General features: G+C 34.1%; 2 protein-coding genes across 2 annotated transcripts in view; one reads left to right on the plus strand and one right to left on the minus strand.

The window, feature by feature from the left end:
• Positions 1-27,438, minus strand: part of LOC136037494 (inactive phospholipase C-like protein 2) — a 195,616-nt gene that overhangs the window by 20,197 nt on the left and 147,981 nt on the right. The gene's annotated exons all lie outside the window — the stretch shown is intronic.
• LOC136037907 (CCR4-NOT transcription complex subunit 2-like) overlaps positions 7-27,438 on the plus strand; it is a 35,672-nt gene continuing 8,240 nt past the window's right edge. Inside the window, exons 1-5 of the mRNA XM_065720764.1 lie at positions 7-36; positions 5,571-5,790; positions 8,647-8,846; positions 18,650-18,898; positions 22,703-22,964. Coding sequence (XP_065576836.1) covers positions 5,582-5,790; positions 8,647-8,846; positions 18,650-18,898; positions 22,703-22,964 — 920 coding nt within the window. The 5' untranslated portion in view covers positions 7-36; positions 5,571-5,581. The remainder of the gene's footprint in view (positions 37-5,570; positions 5,791-8,646; positions 8,847-18,649; positions 18,899-22,702; positions 22,965-27,438) is intronic.

Consider the following 27,438-nt stretch of genomic DNA (forward strand, 5'->3'; position numbering starts at 1 on the left):
CAAGTTCTTTGTATGGTGGAGCACCTGGTGCACTAGGTAAGCCAGATATGGTATTAGTATTACTCATTTATTAATTTTAAGGCAACTTATTGGCTAGTGGAATTTACATGTAAACATAAGCACCAGAGTTTCAGAATTAACATTAAGATACTTTTTAGAGATTCAAAGTTTCAGAAGTAATATAGATGATAAAATTACAGCCCCACTTGTGTCAATGATTTTAGCCTATCTTTACTAGGCTAGACTGTTTAATAGATCTCAAATAGTCCTAGACAATTAATTGAAATGAAAATGATTATTGTAAAATTACAGTCACAGTTGTTTTGGATCTCTGAGAAAGAATGGTTAAAGGGGATATTAGTGGTCCACAAAACAAAGTGTGTTTGAAATAAATTACAGTAGACTTAGGCCAGTCTATGCTACCATATAACCACTTTGGAAGAAACCATTTAAAATAAAGGTAAAATTCTAGTTGATTAACTTCTTGCTATCTCAGAAATGGGTCAGGTTAGGAAAGTGAAACTTTCAGGGATGTGTCTACAGGCTATAGTAGCTTATGTCCTGGGAAGGTATTTTGAAGTACCTACCTCCACTCCTTCTCCTCTAGAGGGCCCTGACCTTTGATGATGCACCAAGCCTCTCTGTTGTTTCTAGATATTGCCCTAAGTAATAAGCCTGGTACTACTTATGTTTATTATCATTTTTTTGAAGGTGTCAGTCATTAACACCCAGTATACCACCAGAGCCAGTCTTAGAGTTAGTGGTGCCCTAAAAAAATTAATGACAGTGCCCCCTCCCAACTCAAATATAAGCCAAGAAACCGTAATCAAAGTGAAAAATTGGTTCAGAATTCTCCAGTTGTGGTGCCCCTTGAGCCACTGTGTCTAGGGCAACTACCCCACTTACCCCCCCCCCCCCCCCCTTCTAGGGAATGGCTTTGGATGCCAGTAACTTCCAATAATGAAGAGTACATAAATGTTTTCTAAATAAAACAAAAAAAGTATGATATTGAGTTTGTAATGCAGTTATAGAATAGCTTACACTATGCTTGGTGACTAATATCCAACTAGCCAAGTATACTAGCTGATTATTAACAGCCTAATTGTCCTAGTAGTCATCTCAGTATGATAGTTGTTTTTATGGCCTGATTCAATTTTGCTGTATAAGTGTTTTTTTTTCTCATCTTTAAGGTTTGAAATTAAAACATGAAACAAAATTAATATATTTTCCAAGTTTAACCATCATTGCTGTTAAGCTGAAAAGGTGACATTCTTACATGAGCAGGACAAACTTATTGCATAAACATGTTTTGTCTTTATTTCATAATCTTCACCTTCTATTTGTTAAATTAGATAACCAATGTTGCAATATGGCTGCCCCATTACATCTGCCCAAATCTTGTTTGATACATTTTTATTGCTAGATATGTGTACAATCTATTCTTAGTGTACTTTAAATGTACAAAATCTATTCATTCCCAAAGATGGGAAGTTTGTTGAATCATTATGCTTGGATGGCACTCTTTCTTTAACAAATTACTTGTCATAATTTGATAGATAAGTCACAACAATAGATAAATTCAAAACAAGACTAGCAGAAACAAATTTTCAAAGTAAATCATTTTTAAATAATTTATAGTATTATTTGTCAGTGTTTTATTGTAGTTGTTATTTTCATTGATTTATGTGTGTGTACTATGTTGTCAGTTGTATTGTGTATTATGTTGTCATTTCTTCTATTTATTATATTTATTGCGACAAGCTTGAAAGCTTACCGTATTTGGTATTAATAAATAAATAAATAAATAAATAGGCTAGTAGACTGCTAAGGCACATTTTATGGATAAAGGATAACATATTGCTCCTTTTGGCCATCCATCTGGGGCCAAAAAGATCAGGTCATTCCTAAATAGGGGGGGGGGGGAGATTGTAAGGAAAGATTTACAAGAAATTATAATATCATGAGATTGTGCAAAGAGAAAAGCTCTGAATATATTGAGGTGAACAAGGAGGAAGCACAGCTGTTTAAGTTGCTTACACTCATCAAGAGAAGTATAACCAGTAGATCAAAGAAAGTAATTTGCAAGACCTACATTCTCATGTTTAGGGACCTAAACACTAGGTCTCTAAGTCCATATTTTTGGTCTTCTGAGTCTGGGGTAGCTATGGGCAAGGGAAAATACATCCCCTAAGCAGGGTTGTCACTATTTCTTGGGATGAGGAGAGGGTAAAATGTTTACTGGCTTCTTGATTATTTTTAGCAACTGCTTATATAGGTGCAGTAGAAAAGTAATGTAACTGGTGATACTGCAATCTATTTGGCAACCCTGCTTTGTTCTCCTTGAGACAGTATGTGTATCAGGACCCATATGTAGCTCAGTTTGAGTTAGTAAATCTGTTTGCTAAATATGCAATTTGTGATATTGTGATTGGTGAAGCTATATTTTGTTGTGCTTCATGGAGTATCTCAGTAGTAACTAGAGCTCTTAAAAAACAAAATATTGATATCAATAAATATATCAAAAGGATTGGGTTTTTATGCTGATTCCAAATACCACAAGATTTATTAAGTTCAGTGTTACCCTGTGAAAAGCTATGAACCTGAGTAAACATACCTGATTTTTTAAAAAGGGGGAAAATACCCCCAGAAAGTCAAGGAATCTTTATGAAAATTGCACAATAAGATTTGGTAGATCTGAGAACCCTACTGCAGTGGTTTTAAGCTCTCATATTCAAAAATATGGAATGTTTTATTTTTTGCCAGAAGAAAGATCATAGATGATAGTTTATTTGTTTGTATATTCAAGAGGTGATAGTATCAGCCTTGTGGTCCAAGAAAATTGGAGAGGGTTTATTTAAACAAAAATTAAAATTCTAGTGCCCTTTTGAAGTGACCAAAATGATTTGCCATCATTTGAGACTTTAGTAACCATCCAAACCAATATTCTGAAGCCTGTAATGATTCCAATACTGCTATAAAAAAGTAGGTGTCTTCATTGGTGTGTAGCTGCCCAAGGGAACTACTTTTTAGGGGATAACATTGATCTTTGAACTTATGAAAACTTTGCTTTAAAAAAAGGTCTTATTACTTTTCTGCTGCACCTTGTATTTTATCAATAATGATTAACATAATGCCCATTTCCTTCATACCTTACAATCTAGAGAAGAAATGCATCTTGCATTATTTTAGTGTAAACAGTGTTGTATGATTTTTATTGCCTAAATGGTATTGAACAATACATGAGATCTTGCAAGAAATTTCCCAGAGGCTAGAGGCAAGTGGTATCAAGAGGTTTGATTTTACCAAAATTTAACTGGGAATATTTCTCAATTTCCTATTATAAACATTTCAAATGTCTTCTTGTTTGCTGTCCTTTGCCTTTTCCTGTTTTTGTCCATAAGGAAGCAACATGTATCCAAAGTAGTAAAGCTCACATTTGCTTTCAGAGGAGGAGTAAACCTCTTGCCATCTTCCTATGTCTATATCTTATTGATATATAAATTATCAGTCAGTGATTTTGACATTACCACACTATTTTGCTTTTGGTACTGTTGTCAAATAGTATTATCTTTATACTAGAAAGAGCTTAAGTCCCCATGAATATGAATGTTTTTTGGGCAAATAGAAATTTAAAAGAAGTGGTGTTGTCTAGAAGATTTTAAATTTTAGTGAAGATCTTGAGACTTGAGAACATATTGCTAACCTATGTGTACTGCTCAGTAGGGACTTCCCCAGGCCACTCAGCACATCCCCAGGTGGTGGATAGGGGAATGTCTTACAGATGTGTAGTGTACATCCATAGAAGGTGCAGACCAAAAAGTGGCCTAGTTCTTAGGGATCCATTACACAAACTGAAGCACCCTTGCTGGGGTTGTAATTACCGGCAGAGAGAGAAGAAGGTCTCTCAAGTTTGTGCTCAGCAGGGCCCACTGGCTTGTGGACATGTCCCTTGAGTTACAAGTCTTCTTGTAGCATTAGGTAAAGTTGCATGGTAGTGCAGAATATCATTGTGGGAGAATCTTTTATAGGAGTCTAGCTGTATCAGTGCATAAGATCCAGATCAATGGACAACAACACACACAAAATTTCTAAACTGTAAGAAAAATATCCATATTTTGTTTAGAATCACTTTATTCTATTCTCAGCAGACATACAACATGCTGATGTAGAGATAAATGTCCCGCAATTGCACCGTTGTTCCATGAAATCCTCAGTACATTTTTGTCAGTTATTGTTTTGAGCCAGTTACATGAAATATTTAGAAAAGCGTTTTCCAAAGTACTGGAGGGGGGCAACTGCCCCTCTAAGTGACGCCACTATATGCATATAATCATTCCAGTTCCATCTTATAATCATCCTAATTCCTAATTTCCTCATCCTATTCTTTTAGTAAGTTTTATTATCTTTTACATAAAATCATGAACCCTAGTCAAATTTATGTATATAAAGTGTTGTTTTGTAAAACATCCTGAACATGGATTTCTCAAACCAGATGTGACTATATCTATTTATAAAAACAGGACAAATTACCAAAAATGGCAAATTATTCGTATAGATTCTTTGGATGATATTCTTAATCTTGATTATAACAACCCTCTTACAAGGAACTTACTTTCAGAAAAGTTGCTTGTCTTTGAAACATAAAAAAATATAAAATTGAGGAATTATGAAGAGTTTTGACTGCAATTTGCAAAACTCTTATCTAAAAAAAAAAAAATTCATTAAGTTGGAATTTTGCTCAATTTAACCTCCCTTTGTGGAAATTGAATTGTAATTTACTCATAGATTTGGATGGTTGAAACCCGGACACAAGGCCTTTTTTCTTCCCTCCTATCATCAGCTAAGAATGTTGGCTAACAGTTTTTGTTAGGACAGTGGAAAAAGAATTGTTAGTCAGCAGAAACTGTTTAGTAATAACTCGTGTAAACATAAAAATTGGGTAGAAAATTTAAAAACCACAAACTTTGATATAGAATTGAACATTTCAAAGATTGTTTGTGGGGCCAAGAGGGCCTAAGGACAAGACAACAAATGTATGCTATATGTAAGAAATATTAGCAGTAATGAACTCTCTATCAGTGTCATTAGCTGAGAAACTATTCATCCTGCTTTGCTGTGTTTTCTAGTTTTTGAATATGGTGCTTAGAATTCTCTTACTATAATGCCATTTCTGAAAGAAATTTTCTAATAATTTTGGCTAACGGTTTTAGTTTGGGTAACAGAAAGGGCCTATAAGCATTTTCTAGAAAAGAAATATTTTTAGACAAAAGTAACTTCTTTTCTGGTTAGATTTGACATATCACATTTTGTGAATTTTCCTGCTTTAGTTCATAAGGCTACCCGTTAGTCCCTGTGAAATGTTGAGCTATGCCCCCTTAAATTGCACATGGCTAATAAATACCTAACTTAAACAGGCTCCTACCAATTAAACACAAAGTAATAGACTTCCCTGGGAGAAATGTTATTCAGTCTGGTTCAAAATGATATTGTGTAATTGGGAAAAATCTTGTTTTTCTGTTTTTCAAGCATAAAAGCAGTGCAATATTAATATTTTTTTTCTTAAATATTAGGGATAGGAGGAATGCAGATCCAACAGCCAGGAAGGTCCTTACCAAGCACCAGGCCGGGTTTTGGTATGATGCCATCTAGTCAAGCTCCAACACCAACCCAGTTTAGTGGTAATATATCATCTGGAGTTCAGCAACTGTCGCCAAATCGATCATTAATCATGAATCAACGAAGTACCTTAAGTCAGAAAACTGTTGGTGATAAACGACCTCTTGGATTTGGGTAATGTTCTAATCTTCCTACTAGTGTCCAATCTTTTTTATCTGTACTAAACCATATCCTAAAGAAAAAACGCATTTACTCTTAAAGAAAATCTCGCCAGGTTATATAACACACCACAGGTTATTGTTTATATAGGTAATAGTTTGTAATAGGTTATAGTTTATATAGTTATAGGTTATAGTTATAGTTTATATTATTATAGGTTATAGTTATTGCAACTCATAAAGCAACTATTCCATATGGCTGGGTATTTTTTTAGTGATTTAGTATTTTTCCTTTTTTTGCTAAGACACCATGTTCTTTGCAGTTAACTACCATCTAAAGACTGAAGAATCCTAAAAGCTACCGTTAAAGTTATTAACTTTGCTATATAATGCAGTATCTATAACTTCAGAAATTATCAAGCAACTTCTTTTGTGGTATTGGGAGCCTTCTTGGCTATTTATTAAAGCTTAGTAGTGAAGTTTTGTGATGTGATTTCAAGCAATATTTGTTTCTCTATGCACAACACATGTTTATCAACCTCATGATAGCAAGCGCGCATGTGCCAGTGACCCGAGCTACGAACTATGGCATGCAAAATGAGTGGAGGGAGGCAAAGTTAAGATACATTTGTGAGAGCCGCCCAAGCCTGTTATTTGTGTGATCTGATGGCCTGGGGTCGAAATTGGTGAAACCTGAAGGTTGAAGCGAGAGGATGGAGACTAAAAAGATGGCAAAACCTGTCTGTTTTGCAATTTTTAATTCAAAAATTTTCGATTGTTAAAATTTTTTTTACTAAGTCAGTTAACCGCATGGGATTAGCTTGTTTTTTCATTTAGACAGGCCTTAGCTAAATTTTGCAATGAGTGAGACCTTAGCTCAAATGCATTGGATCAGGACTTAAACTCGTTTTTACACTGCGACATTTAAATTCCTCACCATGTGCTTGAAGTTCGTTTTTACAGAAGATCTCAGCTCGTTTTGTTGCTTAATTATAACTTAGCGTGTTTTTTGCCACACCAGCTTGTAGTATCGACTAAGGCTCTATTTTAACTAGGTTCGCTCATATTTGTAACTTTGATCACTCAGATTTGGTTATTTCACGTGATTCTGGCTTTAATAAAGTGTAACATGCTCACATTTTCTACTAAAATGTATATGTGACTAATTGTACAATTGCATAATTTTGGACCCTTGTCTTTGTGGTGTGAGGATGACGTCCACCCTTGGAAAATAATGTATTGAACTTCTGTCATTTTGAGTGAAGTAGCTGACCCAAAATCTTAATCTAATACCACAAAGGAATGTAGTAGTGAAAATAGGCAAAGAAAAAGGGGTAGTAGCCCTTAAGTGAGTTAATTGATTCAATACTCCGAAGTTTTAAGATCATCCATGTTTCAAGAACCATTCAGGATTATATATATATATATATATATATATATATATATATATATATATATATATATATATATATATATAGACCTAGTTATTTATAAAGATATAATACTTTTTATGCTTAAATATAATATATAAATGCAGACTATTTGGTTAGCATGGGAGAAAGTTTTTTTCAGCCCAAAAAATGCTGCAGACTCTTCAAAACTCTACAACATTGTACAGAGATCTGTGTTCAAGTCAACGGCTGGAACAGTCCGTTCTTCCAAATCACGACAGGATTGCGTTAAGGATGTGTAGTGGCCCCAGAGCTCTTCTTTGTCATCATAGACCCGTTATGACAAAGACGACTTCCCATCTCGGCTTTGGACTCAAGTTTGTAGATCGCGTCATCTCAGATGCTGATTTTACTGACGACTTGTCCATCCTAGCGGACTCCATGGATCAGCTCATGGAAGCACTTTGAATCCTACGAGAAGAGGTTGCAAACGTGGGGCGGCAGACAAAATGGAACAAAACGAAAACTATGGCCATAGACCCTCTTCTCCTGCTGTCAACTCTCCAGTTAAATTCTCCAGCCTGGAATTAAAACTGTCCAAAGGTTCACCTACCTGGGCTCCACAATTTGCTTCTTGTGGCTTGATGACTTGCTTCTCCTCGAGCTATAAGCAAGGATATCCAAAGCGTCTTCTACCATGGGCAGATTGAACCGCCACCTTTGGCGAAAACAGAATATCTGTTGTTCAACTAAACTGCAAATCTTCAACGCTCTCATCGGTTCTGCGATGCTTTACGGAACTGAGATGGCATGCATCAGCTGCAACCCTAAAGGCCATCGATGTATTCCAGTCGAAGAGCCTGAAAAGGTTTGAAGGTCTACGGTGGTTAGCTTTGTGATTATTGAGAAGCTACTGCAGCTCACTAAGCAGTCTCGGTTTTCTACCTAAGAAGCCTAGCATACCTTACGGATGTTTGGACACTTACTTCTAATGTCCCTGCACTTACCCGCAGAGACGGTTTTTGACTTCGACCCTGTGAAAGTCTGTTGGAAGCGACCTTGTGGCTGACCGAAGAAACAATGGCCCAACAACCCTTCCGAATTCTTGACGATTCCATAGGTCATATCGAGTGGGCCGAAACGCTCGTAATGGACAAAAGTGGATGGAGGAGGTAGACATCACTCTATGCTAAAGAGCCCCGACAGGAGACCTAAGTCAAGTAAGTCAAAGTGCATGTCTATAGTATCTAAGTTTGCGTCCATTACTGTTTTTGTTGTTGTTGTGTGTAGTCTTTCTTTGACTGTTTCTTTACTCTATTTGTGGTCTTTTACCATTTTTCGAATGAGCAATAAAGTTCTTTCTATCTTATATCCATTAATAGTTTAGATGGGTCACTGTCTCCAAAAGACTTGTGTTAATTAGTCTATTTGACAGTGAAAATGTAGACATTATTCTAATAGTGAAATATTCCATGTTTTAGAGCTAGTCAAAGCCCCCAATCACATAGCCTGGGTCTCAGTTCTCGAGGCTTTGGACAAACACAAGGACTGATGGGGAGTTTACATGGTGCCTATGGAATTGAACTGCCCCCTACGTTAGACCCCTCTGAGTTCCCTTCATTAACAAATAGAGGTCAAGAAGGAATTGGTGGAGGAGGACTCCCTGGAAGGTCCAACTACGGTAATAAATGTTGCCTTTGTCGTAGGAGAAAAGGTCCGGGAAAAAGTGTATGATTTCATTTATATAGTAAAGTTTAAAAAAGACTATTGAAGATTGAACACGTCTTATATTTGCTTGATGGAAAAAAAAGTTTCCAAAGAAGAATAAATTTAACGTGAAATGTACGCTTTATATTCATGAAGAAAGGAATACTATTCAAAATTAAAAACTGTCTGAATGTAAATGAATCTGATAGCAGCATTAACTAAAAGTTAGCATTTAGATGTACTCTGCATTTATACTATGCATTTGCATTCTATATTTGCACCTATTAAAAAAAAGAACAGTTTTAAATATGGAGCATAGAGAAGAAATTCTGGAAGCTCCATTCAATTACACCAACAACAACAACGGTTTTAAATAGGAGTAGAGTTGAAATTCACTTAGCAATTTATCCAGTAATGTTGAATTTCATTGAATCAAACACAGGAACAAAAACAGGGAAAGGAAGAAAGGAAGAAGTAAAGGAACGAAAATAGGACCAAACAATGCAATGTGGGAACAAAGGAGCAAAGTCAATACACGAACACGAGAAAGAACACTGAAATAAACACTTTATTTTAGGAATAGAGATTTGGATCAGCTCCTGGATCAATTGAAATGGTACAAAAAAAAACAAGTTATTCATATGTTTTACAAATATACAAAATGATATAGCATACATGGATTTTGAAAATAAAAAAAAATGTAAATTTATGAAGATCCGGAAGTCGTAAAACGCAGGAGCGATCATAGGAAGAATGAACTCAGGTATGAATGCAGCTACAGAGACCGGCACCATCATAATACTGAACAAAGGAACGAAGGAACACAGGAGCAAACGCATGAACGAGCACAGGAAGAACAAGTGTAAAAAAAATTGGGATAATAATTAGCAATATAACTGAACTGTCATTTATAATTTCCATGACAAAACTGCTAACAGCTAAAAAGCTGACCAGTCGTAAAAACAGTAAAAACAGAAGAGTGAGCACAGGAAGGAACAACTGCATTAAAAACAGGAATAAACACCATGAACATAAATAGGATCAAACACAAAAATAAAAAAAAAACATAGAAGCACGAAAACGAAGCAATGCAGGAGGGAAGGAGTGTAGGGAACAAACACAGGAATGAACATGAAAACATATAGGAGTGAAGGAGCAAAAGAACACAGGTTCGGAAACAGGTGCAAAGACCGTCATCATCATAAGATTGAACACAGGAGCAAGGAACACCGGAGTAACACGAGAACGAACACAGGAGCAAACTGTGTAACGCAAACTAAGGATAAGAATAAACAGTGTAGACTGGACTGTCAATTGTAATTGTCATGACAAAACAGCTAACTGTTGATATGACATCATAGAACTAGAAAATGTAACTTAGTTGTTTAATAGTAGGAAAATGTAACTTAGGGACAACAGCATGCACGGAGAAAGGAACGAACATAAGAGGGAACAGTGAATGACATGTTTCAGATTTGAAGTTGTAACTGGTCTTTTTAACAAGCGAAAGTGATAGTACTGAAAACGTGCATTTTTGGCAAAAACTGCATTTTTGGCACAACAGCGATTATTTAAAATGTGATTCGCTCTTTAATAGGTTCCAACTAAGAAAATCAGAAGGTCGAGGGGCTTTTGAATTGAATCATGACAACATCTTACTGCTCTAACAGGGTCCTGCTTTTACTTTGCTTATCATTGCACTATTTTCACCAATAAAAAGAGGCACTTTCAAAGCTGTTTTTAATTTGAAAAAAAAATGAAGACAAAAATCACTAAATTTCTCTTTATGTGCAAGCTAGTTAAATACAGTTAACAATGTGTCATAACTACTCTTTTTCTTTGCTTTTAGTTGGTCTCTTCCTGTTTTGCTCCCTTGTTTGATCTGGCGTTCATTCCTTATTTCTTTGTTTCAATATTAATATTTACTTTAGCTGCAGTAGGTTTTGTCGGTGGCATAATTGATTCTTTTCTTTCGCTTATTTGATTTTGTTTTCTCTTTTTTTCTTATCCTTTCCTCTAGATTTCTTTCGTCTCTGAGGAATATATATGCCAGCAGTGATTGAAACGTGCCAGTAGTGGCTCTGCAGGATCTTTGTCTTTTATTCACAGGAAAAACCTTTACGGTTTGTTTTTAGCTGGAACCTAGTAAACTGCTGCAACCATGGTGTATTTTAGGAATCTGTATGACATACATTGTTGCTCAATTATTTATTGCTATTTTCGCTTCAATGTTGACTACTGTATTTTTTATGTATGTGTATATCATGCCCAGGAAACTGAAACTGTTTCAGCAATTGGAACATCGACTTGACTTTCGGAACGTCACCAGCAGTGATTGAAACGTGCCAGTAGTGACTCTGTAGGATCATTGTTTTTCATTCACAGGAAAAACCTTTACGATGTTTTTAGCTGGAACCTAGTAAACCGCTGCAACCATGATATATTCTAGGAATATGTATGACATACATTGTTGTTTATATTGTTTATTGCTATTTTCGTACATATGTTGACTCCTGTGTTTTTATGTACATGTGTATCACTCACGTTTAAAACGTTGCAGTGACTGAAACGTCGACTCATTGCCCTGTGCCTTAACAATGGCTCTGCAGAATTTTTGTCTTTTACTCAGAGGAAAATGGCTTTGGCTTTTTTCTTTAGCTGGAAACTCTTGTCAAAATGCACGTGTATGATATCATGTAGTATGTGAAGATACAGTTTTGTCAAAGATTGTATTTCACTTTAATGCTTATGACGTTTGTCTGATTTGTTCCTAATTGGTGCACCATCCTCCCACCATATCTTGTAACCGAGGCCAACTGCTTCAGTCATTGTTTTTTTCAGTAAGGTCCCATTTTTCTTTACAAACGAGTGTGTTTGTTGCATAGAACCATTACAAATCAGTCTTAATTTTGATTCCTCTGTTTGTTTATGGACAATTACTGATTTTTTTTTTAGCATTATATCTAAAAAATTTTTCCTCGGTGTTTCTTGGGTCTTTATACCACTCTTTTTGTCATGTTGTTATTTGGGTTGTTTTGAATGTGTTTATGTTTAGTCGGGGGGATGCCTGCTGTTACGTGATAAATTAACTTTCTTTTTCTTATTTTTCTTATTCAAGTCTTTTATTTTGGTTGATATGGTTTATTTATGAGTTCTGTTCTGTGCTGTTTAGTTTTTTTTTTGCATAACAAGTGTAGTATATATACTAAAAGAAAATGGGACTGCCAGGGCGTGTATTTGTATTTTCCGTGGGGGGGGGAAAGTTTGAATGCAGTTGCCATCGTTACCATAAAATAGTATGAGCTCGAATCCTTGTTAATACAAGGAGAGTCCTTTCACCATTGTATATGGCAACTGTTTATGTGAAATACTGTTCAATTTAAGGTGTCTCAAGACGCATTTTGAATAATTATCTCATACAATCATGGACGATTAAGTTTTTTCGTCTCCTCATTTATCTCTTTTAATATACTAAATGAAATAAAAAAAGTTTTTATTTCATTATTTTTAATTCTAATTTGTCAATTACTGAAATAGCTTAATTGTTAGTATGAATTCTATTTTTGGTGATCTGCATAATCCTTATACTAGGAACTGTGGTGCTAGTGGTGCTAAACTGTGTGGTAATTTTGTGGTAAATTCTGTGTGGTAAATGCTAAACTGTGTGGTAATTTAACCAACTGTGGTGCTATTTTTGGAACTGTGGTGCTAAACCACATATTTATACCATTGCTATGAAATATCGCGTAAGACATGATGTTGAAGTTTAGATTAAGAGAAATGGAGGTAAATGAAACTTTAAAAATATGTTTTGAAAAAAAAATTGTCATTGAGGAAGATGACTATTTAAAGTTGATTCGGGATGGTAATTAGTTTTTCTATTAGCCTTAATGGTAAAAGTTTATTGTGAAGACAAATTTAAAGAAATTACGTAAAATAGCATGAAAGCCTTCGTAAATGGTATTGGATCGAAGTCAAAACTGCCAAAATTAATGTTCGCAAGGGTGAGACGTAGTGAAACGTCTTTTTTCCTTTTTTTCGTCACGGCTAGTGGGCACGGAAATATCACTAGGAGATGTTTAGGGCCTCATTTGAAAGGGAATTATTGTATCTGGATGCTTTTTGTAAGCAACAAAACATAATATTAAAATAAAACGTAATTTTTGACAAAATCTGTATCTTGATAAACAAAACAACATGTTTTGACAAGAGAAGAGACAACACACCTACCTTCTGAACTCCTTGTACTATTGTTCCTTGTACCGCTTGGATAAAAGCTGTAGTGCTACAATAAAGTATAATCTTTGAGAAAAATTTAATTATTATTCGTATCTATTCACAAGAATTTTTTTAGCGACCCATTTTCTTTTATTTTTTCCTATTGTAATTGATCCATTGACTGGTAGAAAGCTTATTGATTTCTTCCTATTACAGTTCATTTCGATAAAAAGATTTCTAAAGCAGTGCAAAATTGTCAGTGTACACTAAAAAATCTTCACTAACAATCTATAATGTTAATTATTGACAAGTAAAAACTGTCATGAACTAAATCAATTAACTCAAGTTATTGCTCTTTTGATCATAATTCCCAAAAGTCTTTTTTTTTTAATTAATATCAAACAACCCGGCTGAATTGTAACCGAAACTCTAAAAAAAATGGAATTTCCATACCATTAGTTGCATCAAAAGAATCGAATTTTTATTCTGATTTAAATACATCGGTTTCATGAAGTTTAGTCCTACCCATCAAAAGTTAGGAGCCTGCAAAAATTTGCCTTATTTCCAAAAAAAAGAAGAAACACCCCCAAGAGGCATGAAATTTTATGAAAATTACACCATGAGATTCAGCGTATCAGAGAACCCTACTGTAGAAGTTTCAAGCTCCTATCCGCACAAATAGGGGGTTTTGTATTTTTTATGAGAAGAAAGATCACGGATGTGTGTTTATTTGTTTGTTTCCTGGGGTGACCGTATCGATCCAGTGGTCCTAGAATTTTGCGAGAGGGCTCATTCGACCGGAAATCAAAAGTTATAGTGCCCTTTTTAAGTGACTAAAAAAAAAATGGAGGGCAACTAGGCCCTCTCCCACGCTCATTTTTTCCCAAGGTCACTAGATCAAAATTTTGAAATAGCCATTTTGTTCAGCAAAGTTTAAGTATTTAATAACTGTATTTTTGAGAACGGCTTAATCCCCCACAGTCCCCGGGGGAAGGGGTGCAAGTTATGGATTTTGTCCATTGTTTACAAATAGTATTGGTTATTGGGAAGTATACAGATGTTTTCAGGGGAGAGGGTTACATGGGAGGGTCTTTCCGGGGGGAATTTTTCATGGTGCAAGAGAATTTCCATGAAGGGGGCGCTGGATTTTCCAGCATTGTTTAAAAAAACAATCAGAAATTAACATAAAATAAGCTTTTCAACTGATAGTAAGGAGTGTGATTAAAACTCAAAACAAACAGATATTATTACGTATATGAGGGGGTTCGTCCCCTCGTCAGTGCTTCGCTCTTGACGCTAAAGTAGTTTTAGTAATTTCAAAAGAGCTATTTATTCTAATTAAACGGCCTTTGTGATTCAGGGGTCATTCTTAAAGAATTGGAACAAAATTCGAACTTTAGCGTAAAGAGCGAGGTATTGACGAGGCGATAAACTCCTTATATCATGTATATGAGGAAGTTTGCCCCTTTTCAATACTAAAGATCGAATTTTGTTAAATAATGGTGGATATAAGCAATAATTTGTTTGTAATATTTTTCAGCTAATCTTAGCATTCAGTTTTACCTCAAGCAGCTTCATAACTGTGATTTTTATGTGATTATCAAAGATATTGTATGTCTTTGGCTTGTGTTTGTGATTCAATAAAAAAAACAAGTTTTATCCAACTGAAAGTAAGGAATAACATTAAAACTTAAAACGAACATAAATTATTACGTATATCTTTTAAAGATCTTTTCTATAATTCATTTCAGCCACTTGAGAATTGCTTAACTTGTGACTTTCATTTTCATAAAAATAGTTTCGACCTCTTTGGCCGTTTTGTTACTATGCCTTACAAAATTAATTCTGTAAACATCGCTAATTTTAGATACGTGAGAGTTCATTTCCATGGAGAAATTTCTCGTGGGGGAAGGGACTTTTCCATGGAGGGGGAGCTGGATTTCCCGGCATTATTTAAAAACGATTAGCAACTAAATAAAAAACAATTTTTTTTAACTGAAAGTAAGAAGCAACATTAATACCTAAAACGGACAGAAAATATTGCGTATATGAAATGAATTGCCTCACCTCAATAGCGTGCCTTTCAGCAGAACTTTCTTTTTTTAATTTTAAAAGATGTTTTTGTACTAATTACTTTATGATTCACGAGTCATTTTTATACAACTAGAACAAAAATTAAACTTGGGTTATTATAAGGTTATTAATGCGCAAATTTCGTTTTAAGCATTTGTGTACTGTGAGCCAAATTCAAAGCTTGCACTAATGCAGGTCTAATGCCGTGCGCCACCGCACGGCATTAATTCCTGTGCCACTGGGAAGCTCATCACATAGTTTTTAAATACTTTTAAATTGACTGACTATCACAGAGTTTTCGATCTATTGGGACTTCGTCCTCTTTGGGGCAGTGTTGCGATTTGGTGCCACAAAATGGCAGAAAATGTCCCTTATTCGTGGCACAGTTTCTTGGTCAATTAGACAGGGCTCATTTTTCATTCAAATGAACCCTCTCCTGGTCTTCTGGGGGCATTACCTCAATATGATCACCCTTGAAAAAAAGAATTAACAACAAAAATCAAACAAATAAACATGCATCCGTAATTTTTCTTTTGGAAAAAAATCCTCACTGTTCTTCAGAACAGAACCTCAGTGTTCTCTAATATGTTATATCTAATGGTTTGATTGGTATTAAGTTCACATGTTCATTGATAAAAATCAGTACAAGAACGGAAGTTTAATTATCAACACATGGAGCTCGCATATTTTGACTTCGATTTATACAATATTTTTTGAGGTGTGACTCTGCCTCTCGACCGATACATTGAGGTTTAAGTACTAAATTTGGAGTCTAACTATTTAATTTAAATATGTAAAACAGGATATCCACTTAGATCGATATTTAGTCGCTCTCGAGTAAGGAGCAATGTCAGTTTAGGCAAGCTGAAATTTAGGAAGGGTGACTATCTTCCGGGAGCTTATGACGTTGGCAGACTTCAGGATGAGAATTTGAGAAAACTTTCCCAGGAAACAGTTGAATTATAAACTGGATAGTCTAAGGTTTGGCGATCTAGAAGATATGGAAAAATTAAAAAAAAAAAAAAAAATTGTGAGGTCGCATATGGTATCTTAAAGAGAAAAATTCAACATATTGTTTATCTAAAATATTTAAAATAATTATTAATTGAATTTAAAATGGTTATTTAAAATATTTTAAAATATGGTACTGACATGTTAATTAATTGAGAGGGAGTAATCAATCTGGACTAACCTTGGATGTGAAGGAAGATTCATTTTGTGAGGAAGAATTAATGACAATACTAAAAGGATTAAAAGGTCATAAGGTCCCAGATGCTGTCAGTGTCTGAAACTAGGGTTTCAAATATGGTGGTTGTGAACATAGAGGTAGATTACTGAAGATTATTAATAAAAGGAATTACCTGGTGATTTTAGCGAAACTCTAATTAATACCCTCTATAAGAAAGGTGAAAAGAGGGAGCATGGTAATTATGGACGACCTAGCTTGGCTTCTGATGGAAGCAAATTACTTAGTATGATAATAAATTTTAGTTATTATATTTTATAATTTTAGTTATTAAGGTCAATCAGGACCTTATTAGGGTTGCGTTCTATCCCCACTTCTATAAATTATTTCAAAGCCCAACTCCGCTAGACTTCAGACTAAATTAGACTCCTAGACCAACTCTTCTAGAATTAGATGAGTAACTCGTTAAGACTATTGCGAGCTATAGTGATGACAGCGGTCAGGTATAGGTCTAAAGTTTGGACGCTTCGAAAGAAGGAGAAGGATTTATTGCTGATTTCCCATAGAAATTGCCTATCGATTCTTTTGGGTACCCGGCTGATTGACTGCATTTCAAATGGTAGGCTTTACGAAAAATATGGTTCAATCCCGCTTTCTATGGCTATTAGGAGAGGAAGGTTTAGAGGGTTAGGACATGTTCTTCGGACGAAGGATGACAGAATGCTAAAGATCGTCCTTGCTGGTCAACTATCTTGGGCAAAATGAAAAGCAGGTCGTTCCCCAGTGGGGTGGGAGGATGTCATAAGGGAAGATTTAAGGGAAAATTGAACTTCTCGGGAGGTATTAATGAGAGAGGCTTTGAATAGATTGGGATGGAAGATAAGCATGTGAACGTTTGTTGGCCTTGTGTGGCTTAGTGCTGCAGTAAATTTTTGATTGTAGTAGTAATTGTGTAGTTTACTTTTAGGAATGGGAACACCATCTTTTCCTTTAAAATATTTAATGTCTATTTTTAAGGGAAGAGAAAGGTGAGGGGCTCTCTAAATGCTTGTTATCAAGACATTTAAGAGAGGGTGATTGAATTTCAGCTTGATGGGGAGTAAGACTAAGTACCCTAGTTGTTGCTTTCATTGAGTTGCATATAATGAAGGATTTTCTTTGAAACATTAAGCAATATAATATTTATCGAAAGAAATTCTTGCTCCTTGCATTACTTATCTGTTTTTTTTTTTGCTGTTCTTTGAATAAGTATTCTCTTGCCACACTTGTAATTAAAAATGGATATAATTTGATCGTATTTTCTCTAATAATTTGCTTAGGTTTTGCTGATTAATAAGGAATTCACCTGGGTTAATTTTCTTTTATTTCAAAGCCAAAGTAGTTCTTTTGTTTTATATATATATATTTTTTTTTAATCTCTCTAAAAAAAAAAAATACTAAACTTTTATCTGTGGTCGATTTGGATAGATTCTCCTTTGCAGTTTTCATTTGTCTTTATACGAATCGATTAACCAAACATAAAAATCATCAAAATAGGAAGATATCAAGCTTGAAAAAGTATGCGAAAACGTATTAAATTAAAATGATGATTATTATCGAATATCATTTATGGGTTAGTTGAGCCTGAGTATGTCGGACTATAGGCATAAAAAAGGAAACAACCTGGAGGCTATACTTTTGTGAGGATCGGAGAAAAATTGCCCCCTTCCATCAAAAGAAAATAAAATCGCCCTGTATATCCCCCCCTGCCACCAGCTTCTACAAAGTGTCCCTAGAAGTTTCAAACTGATCCTCTAGCCATGAGACAAAATAGGCTGAGTCTGCCGAACAAAAAAGTTCATTTTCAAAGAGAAAAGATCCCCAAGTCTCTTTTAACCTTATTCTGTATCTATGAAAGTGTGTAAAAGGATATATCGAATTATTTTTTGTGTGTATAATGATCCACTGTAAAATTTTGTAAACTGCTCAATTGTCAATGGTCAAAACAATGACCCATGAATAGAGGCTCAATTTTATACTATCTGGGCTGACCACATAGCATATATTTGGTTTTATATCTTTGGTCTATTAATATATACAAATAAACGGGTTTCCCATACACAGTTTTTTTTTCTACTGACACTATCAATTATATATCGTAAATATTCTATATTTACTAAATCACAACAATGATAAAATGGCTAATTCAGCTGATTTCTCAATGTTTATGACCTTTCTTTGCAATTTTTTATGCTGAAATGCCTCCATTAATACGCGCTTTTTTTCTTTTTGTCTGTCTAACTGTTCTTATTATTTTGTAGTTGGTGTAATGAAGAACCCTAGTGGCGAACAAAATGAATTTACCATGTCCAATGAAGATTTTCCTGCTTTACCTGGAACTCAAAACAAGGAAACTGAGGGGAGCTCAACGGGGGATAAGTCAGTACAACCTATAGGAAGTGGATCTGCTGTAGGGAGTGGAAGACCTAACGGCTTATCAGCCATTGAATCTAGTAGCAGCGATTCAAGGGGACAATCTAGTAAAAAAGGGCTTCAAACAAGTCCAGATGGTGAGTACCAAAAATTTCAAAAGTACTAAATACACAAAGTACTCGGTACTTAATTGCTTGAAGTACAAAAGCACTTTAAGTACTTAAATGCTTAACGTACAAAGTATTTAAGTACTCAGCAGTAAAAGTACTCAAAATTATGAGTGAAGATGTGATAGTATCTATTGCTTGAAACAAACTTTTTTTCTGTCAAAGCAGCCCTTACAAGACGTTGTATGTATTCAATAATTTTCTTTAGACTCTTTAAGAGGAAAAAATATTGCTGCCATTATTTCAGTATATACATTAATCAGTTCTTCTTGAATCTTTGATACTTTGTATATGTTGGTCTGTTGAAACACTATGTCCTAAATTGTGGGCCCTTTCCTTTAAATTAGAAATCAATATAACTTTATAAAAACCAAGGATATTGGATACTTCGCAGACGGAAGCTATGTGAATACGACTCGGCAGCATGAATATTTTGGCTTTTAGCTTCTTTTTAATGTCATTTGGTGTATTTGTGAGGATCATAGGCCTAGAAAAATGCTTGTCCTTTTGTATTTATTTTAATTTTGATTTTTTTAGGCCTTTATCTTAAATGCACCAAAAAGTAAAAGAAAAAAAAAATTCTTTGGGAAATTGAAGTTTAAGAAAACAAAATTCAAATTTGTCCTTATAGCAAAAAAAAGTTGGGCATCATTTGTGTTCCCGTACCTAAAATGTCTTTTTGACAAACATTGCTTTATTCAAAAAATTTTTGTAACCCTTTTTTATAGTTAAATCTTAATAAAATGAATGTCACTTTTCTGCTTAAAGAACTTACTTTTCTGTGACTTTTTTTTTAAAGAAAGTAATAAAGAAAAAAGATTTTTTAAAGAGAATTTGTGTCATTTGTCACGTCTTATTTTTCCAGGATTTTGTGTTTTTAAAGAAAGTAATGGGAAAAAAGCCCTCTCGAATAAACTCCAAAACAAGGCCATATTCTGGCAAGAGATCAAGGATTTTGAACCCCCCCCCCCCCGAAATGTTTTTCCAGCTTGTAAAAGCGTAATAGAGATGCAAAGCTGTTTTCAAAGTTTTTATTTGTGTTGTAAGTTTTGGACAAAAAAGAATATATCACTTCATGCCTTTTTTGTACTATTTCATAATTTTTGAATTGCTTTTGGGGTAAATTCCATGCTGAGTTCTTAATGAGGCCCCAAAGGTAAAACAGTATGTAGTAACCAAGCGTTTAAAAAACTTTTTTTTTTCTAAATAATGTCTACTGAGAAGAAATGTCCATTGGTAGCTGATTCAGGAATGGTAAATTTTATTTTCCTTAGTCTCAATAGTAAGATGTTATTTCGAAAATAAATTTACATGAATTTTTAAAAACAGCCTGAAACTCCTTGAAAATGACGACACGACCAAACTGACATCATTTTAAGGGGTTTTGGCTCCTTTTTGAATTTTACACAAATTTGTTTTACTCTACTCCTGAATCAAATACAAATGGCAGTTTCTTTTTCAATAGTCAGTTTTCTTGGAAGTGCATTCTAAAACTTGGTTATTATGGGCTGTTTTGAGCCCTTTTAGCCCATTAAGGGCTAAAAGTGTAATTTCCCCCAGAGGCAATTAATGAATTATTTAAGAGCATTCAAAAGTCATCAAGTGATGTATTCACTCTCATGCGAACTGAATCATGTTGAATTACCTTGGAATTTGTTGATAACTATGGGCTGTTTTAGGGCTTTGTAGCCCTTAAAGGGCTTAAAATGTAATTTTCATTTCAAGCAAATATTGTATTCTGATAGAACATAAAAAAAGCATCAAGTGATGTATTCATCCTAGCTAAATTATGTTGAAAAATGCATGTTTACCAATTCAAAAGCATAAAATCACATAATAACAAAAGAAACTTATTAATTTTGATTTTTTCTACCTAATTTCTTAGATTTTGATGATCATGTTGCACGTTTCTCCGGTAGTTCGTCTTTTTTTGGTTAATATGCTGCTTGACCCATTCTCTTCGACTTGCTCAATTATATAATTAAAGATACTTAACAATACTAAAGTATGTTTTAATTTCCGATTAATAATTCAGTTATTTAATTCTCTTCAACTGACTCAATTATATAAGGCTAATGCTTTCATTTACTGTACAGACACTTCAAATAGGTAAACTAGGAACACTCTTTAATAAAAATAATGAATATATTTCAAAAAGAGAGAAAAGTCATTTGTGCCATAATAAGGCACAAATGAATTTGAGAAGGGTTTTATTTGAAAAAATTGGTGAAATAAGAAATCCCACGGAATCATCCGACTTTTTGGTAACTTCAGCGCTGAAAATAGGGAGTACTTAATAGTTTACGAAAAAAGACATGTTAATTTACTGAGATTTTTCTTTTTTAATATTAGTGTTGATGTATAATCCAAACGTATAAATTTGTCAAGTGCTAATCTAAAACGTGTATCTTCACTTCCTTTTTTAGTTTTAAATTCTAAAACGCCGATTCTCAGTTGCTTAGAACCGTATGCCCTACTTAGAAACAATCTAAAATAGTTTAGAAAAAACGGGTAAAAACAACAAAAATGTGAAAGTCTGTTCTTATTGTCTAGATTCAACATCCTTACCTCTGTCAGTAGGGTTGCCACCTGGTGAGAAAAAATCACTGTATTTTAGTGAATTGTTGGTTTAGTGATTTTTTTTTCTGTTTAGGCAATGTAAAATATCACTATAAATAGTGATAGATTATTAGGTGTGGCAACTCTGTCTCTCAGTTGACGAACTTGATGAAAATAATCTAATTTTGCTTACATCATCACTTCAAATGGCAAAATTTCTCACGAAGATAAAGGCCATGAGAAGTAATGGGAAAAGCTTTGCTGACATTGATTTGCATAGCAACCAAGTAGCCAGATTTCATCATAATGATCTATTTAAAATGTAAACTTTGCCAAAAGTAATCAAGAACCTCAAAACATTAAAAATACAGACCTTTTAACTAAATTTAGTGATCGATCAGAATTATTAGTTGGAGAAGAAGGTTTGTGTTTTGTAATGACGAAACTAAATTCTTACCATCAAAATTTGTATCCCCTAACGTCTCTTCTCCCATTATCCTTCTATTATTGTCTAGTTTTGGTTTTGTATTATTGGAAATTGTGAGTGAGTTAGTTAAATTGCCTTGTTTCTAAATTCTTTTATTTCTAAAAACGTTTGGTCATTTCTGTTTCTATATTTGATAAATACTCCAAATTCTAGATACGAGACTTCCCCACAGAGATATTGGCCATATATACAGAGCCAATAAGTAATGATAAAAGTTTTGCTGACATTAGTTTGCTTTGAAACCCAGTAGCAAGATTTCAATTCTATTAGTTCCAAAGCGTGTCCAGGGCGAGGAGTTCAGGGTTGAACCCCCCCCCCCCATAAACACATTTTCGATGTGTTTTTTAACTTTTTTGTCAGGTTGTAGATGAGTTTATTAAATCTTGTTATAAAACTAGAGGTTCTTAAGATTTTCTTTAGTGCCTTGCGGATTAGTTTTGAGGACACTAATTGATACGATTATCATTTCCTTGCTTATTTTCATTTAATTATGTTTTTTTTTCATATTGTTTATTGCTTTATATTTTTTTTTAGAAATGTCCTATATTTAATAAATTTTATTCACTTTGTAGCTCTCAAGAAAAGAAATTTCGCGTGCGATATTTCTTTAGTCAGACATTGAGCTAAACAACGCTGGCACATCGGTATATGTTGATGTTTTGTCCTAGCTCGTACCGTCGAGTAAAATAATGCATTTGGTATATTTAATTTATTTCTTTTCTTTTTAGGAAAAGTCACGAATATACCAGCCCGAATGGTCGGTGATCAGTTTGGTATGGTCGGTTTATTGACTTTCATTCGAGTGGCAGAAACAGACCCTAACTTGGTTGCGTTGGCACTTGGATCTGATTTAACAACATTAGGGTTAAATTTGAATTCTCCTGAAAACTTATATCCAAATTTCGGTGGTCCTTGGGCTGAAACACCGTGCAGACCACAAGATATTGATTACCATGTCCCACCTGAATACCTAACCAACTCATTTATCAGGTATATTTTTGTCCCTCTATTTCAGGTACCAATTAAAAATGATAATTCCTCAATCGGTCTGATTACACTCTAATACTCGTCTAAATAAGATAATCCTTTTAAGTGTTAAGCCTCATCTTGATTGACAGCTTTGACACTGCCGACAGTAATTTTGTTAGTGGGTCATTTTTGTACAACCCCTGAAAATTTTGTAGGTTATGATTGGCCCTCCGGTTGAAGCTGACCGTGCTGCTGACAGGGCGAATGATGTCAATCAAGACGATCCTTTACTTCATATTTGACATCTATTCTCCGATTTAGAATAAAAATAATCGTCACTGACATTTTTCTGGGAACTTTGTTCATTGTTCTTTTCGCGCTATTTATGTTTGGGTATTTAGTATTTCAAGAAGTATGCAAGCGGAAGGTATAAAATTTAAGGAAAAGATCAATTAACAACTTTAGCCAAAATGGTAAGGATTTGAGTTGTAAAATGCCCACAATCTGCAAGGCTATTGAAATGGGATTTCTTTTACATTAAAGAAAAAAAAAAAAAACTTGAAACCTGTTGTTCCATTGAAAATAGGTAATTTTAATAGGCTTAAAAAAAAAAAAAAATTAGAAGCTTGAAACATCAGTGCAGGTTTTTGAATTATTTTTGAATAATGAAAAAACTCACTTCTTAGCACAATTTAAGAAATTTGATATAAACCGAACGTTTTTTAGTCGCTCATACATATAAAGAAGTGCCCTTTTTCTTAAAGCCGTCTCTAATTCATGGACATATTTATCATTATTATATTAATTTATTATTTAATCGTCTTTTAATGCTTATATTTTGTAATGAAAGAAGGTAACGCTTAGCTTTTTGCCAAATATAGCATTATGCCAAATATGGCATCATGTCAACTGTGGCTGGGACTGACATCATAACTACTTTAATTATATCATTCATTTACATCATTCATATTCATTACATCATATCATTTGTAATTATAAAACATAACGCTTAGCTTTCTGCCGAATCTGGCATCATGTCACATATGGCTAGGACTGGCATCATAAGCATAAAGTCAAACTTTCCATGTGGTTTAATACAACGCCTTGTCTAGGAATAAAATTTTTATCACCTATCTTTTATATTCTATAGCAATGGGATGTTTTATAGATTTTGAGTGTTAAATGTTTTTTTTTTTTTTATTTTAAGGTAGTAAAAAAAAAGAAAGTATGAAAGATGTTCCAATTTTTGATAGACTTACTTTCTTCTGTTCTGGAGATAAACAAAACTTGAGTTATAAATAGCTCTGTCTGAAAAGACTTGAGTCTCAGCCTTTTTTTTGTCTCGCCATTGGAGCAGGGAGTCCACCTCTTTTCCTTGTTCGTGCCTTTTAGAATCAAGCACATTATTAAGATGTCCAGTGACCCTGGCTATCTATTTTCATTAACACTTCTATCGCATTGCAACCCGTCAAACACGTCATTGAAATCATCAAACAAGTAAAAAAAAATATAATCATCTGGCATCAGAAAAAGAGATCAAACACTTATTACATCTCTAGTTTTAATAATTAAACTAATTTTTCCTCATTATTATGCTGAAAAAAAGCTAAATTTTAGGTGACGTGGATGAATTTCTTCGTCGATACTAGCGCCAGTTCGATTGTAAGTTACCTATACCCTTTGTACAGAAATAAAAATTTCTTTTTTTTCAAAACATCATATATCACGGATTTTTTCTTTTACTTGGACTACCCTGCTAGGGATTCATTTTAATGATGAAGCTATGCCATTTATCGCATACTTTTCCGATTTTTTATATCTGTACGGGGAGGGAGGTCGTCCAACACTAAAAAAGGCTCTGTTTGGGGCACAAATATTTCTAATTTTCTCACCGAAGGGGCCTTTTAAAAGGGAGCTATTTTTCTAAATGGAAATAGTCTCCCTTCTCTATGCTGTTGGTGCGTAGGTATTGCTGTATAGTATTTAATATTGGTTCCCAAAAACCCCAGAAAAGTTTTTCCTAGAAGAACTTTCACTTTGATGGATTATATTCAAGCACAAGAAACTTTATTTGTATGAAAAACTAAGAAGCTCTACGTGATTAAATAAACATGAGCTTAATTTGTGTTTCAAAGCTTTCAAGTATACAAATATGTTTATAGACATTTTGGTTAAGTTTAAAGCTTTGAGTTATATAAGAAAGCAAAAAAGGCAAAATAGGATCAAAAGAAAGTATTTTTTTATGACTGTATAGTGTGGCATTAAAAGGAATAGGATTAGTCAGAAATATGAACGGTCTTTCCTACTCAATCCCCATCCCCTCTCTCTTTAGGCAAAGATGTAACTAAAATTAATAGGCATTAAAAGAGCTAAAGCCAAATTTGCCAGCCTTGACAAAATAAAAAAATAAATCTGAAAATGACAAACAGGTCTGGCCAGTAAAGGAAACGAAGAGAACAAAAAACGAATATTTCGCACGTATAGAAAAAGGCATCTTTAGCGGAGAAAAAAAAGAAGAAAAACCAACAAAAACAGAACAACTAGAATCTAAAATTAAAGTAATGTAAAATAAAAAATATATATGTAACTTGAACAGACTTACTAAAATAAATTGTTAGCTACCTTCGTGAACATCACAAAAGTAACTAGATTATAAATTTGAAATTGCAAATGGGCTTAATTATAGATAGATAACGTATATTTTAAAGCCCAATATTCGGCCATGAAGACAGTACAATAACATAAACGAAAGGCACAAATAACATAAACTTTGGACATCGATCATCATAAAACACTGCTATATTGTTGCGACATAATTTTATGGTAGGCTTTTGACGATGCCAATCTTCTCGTTTTCAGGCTCATTTCCGTGTTTCATTAATGGATATTAATTCTAGAATTTACTTTGTGTGCGAAGCACTCCTAAATTTATGGGCCATAAAATTCTCATAAAAATGCCATAATCAATAGCCGATATACGATGTGAGTCATTGGCGGGGCCAATTTTTAGAGAATGAAGTTTACGAGTTGCTTTCGATCTTGTCCGAGCAGAGCATCTAAAAACCCGTGAATAAAAGTGGCCACTTTTTCTTGCAGAGATGTATATTGCGAGGTTGTTGCCATGCTTTGTTTCGTTTTTTTTTTGGGGGGGGGGGGCTTGATTTTGTGTCCTTCTGACACTGAACTGCCCCCTTAAGACTGGAGTTGGATTTGTGCTTAGATTAATAATAGAAAACTTTTGTTTCATATGAAGATAAAGGGTAACATTAAAAAATAAACTGAACAGAAATCATCCTAAATATGAAGAGAGTGAATTGCTTAAACAAAGAAGTTTGTTTGAGATGAAAGCACGTCGTTTCAGGTGCATTATAATGACCTCCCCAAAGGCGGGGACTTTAGGTTGCGTTTTACTGAATAAGAAAAAAAGTTTGTTTCATTTTAAAATAAAGGGCAAGTTTTAAAGCTTAAACTCAGCAGAAATTATCCTAAATATAAAGAGATCCTAGTATTAAGATAGTGTAAAACTGCTAAGAATTTCAATTGTTAATGGAATTGTATAATTAACCATAAATATGGGACAGCTGAGCCAATTTTTTCGCTTCGGAATGGCTGATAGTTTTTTGTAAATCGCTTGATCAGACTTATAGTTTCTTCGGTTTAATTCTGTGAACATTAATGTATATCTATGTTTGTCTTAATATTTGGTTCGGTTTAGTTTTTTCTACTTTTTTATTATCATTCCCATATTTTTATGTTTTATTCGGTAATAAAACCTATTTGATATTTACTGTCAATTTAATATTGACAATGTGGAAGATGGTTGGAACAATTTTAGAAAAACAATTTGTGAAGGAGCTGATGGTGTCTTAGGGAAGAAAGTTAGGACTGCAGCTAGGAATATTAGTTTAAAAAAAATTGTGTTTAATAGAGAAGAGGAGGGGCTTGTACAAGAATTATCTGAGTGACAGATCATATGAAAACCAAAGGAATGTAAAGAAAGCGGAGAAAGCATTAAAATATGAACTGAGGAGGTGTGAAGTGGATGCCATGGATAACATTGCTGAGGATCTGGAAGATGCAGCTAGACGGCATAATAGTAAAATATTGTGCTTTCATGTTAATAAATTGAGAGGGAGTAGTCAATCTGGACTTGTCCTAGTTAAAGATAGGAACGTCGTAATTAGTGATAAAGAAATAGTTAAAGGGAGATGGACAGAACATTTTGAGAATGTGCTAAACCGGGATAGAGTTGCAGGAAAAGATATAGAGGAAAATGAAAAAGTTTATGATACCTAATCTTCCTTGAAGGATGTTTTGTTTGTGAGGAAGAATTAGCGACAGTACTAAAAATATTAAAAATAATAAAGTTCCAGGTGGTGATAGTGTGGTGAGTGTCTTAAATATGGTGGCTTTGAGGTTAGAAATGAGTTACTGAAGATTATGAATATAAATATACAAGCTTATTGCCTTTCTTGGCAGGTGAATGGAGAAAAGT

This window comes from Artemia franciscana, chromosome 17 (genome assembly GCF_032884065.1).
Source record: "Artemia franciscana chromosome 17, ASM3288406v1, whole genome shotgun sequence".
In the NCBI taxonomy this organism is placed as follows: domain Eukaryota; kingdom Metazoa; phylum Arthropoda; class Branchiopoda; order Anostraca; family Artemiidae; genus Artemia; species Artemia franciscana.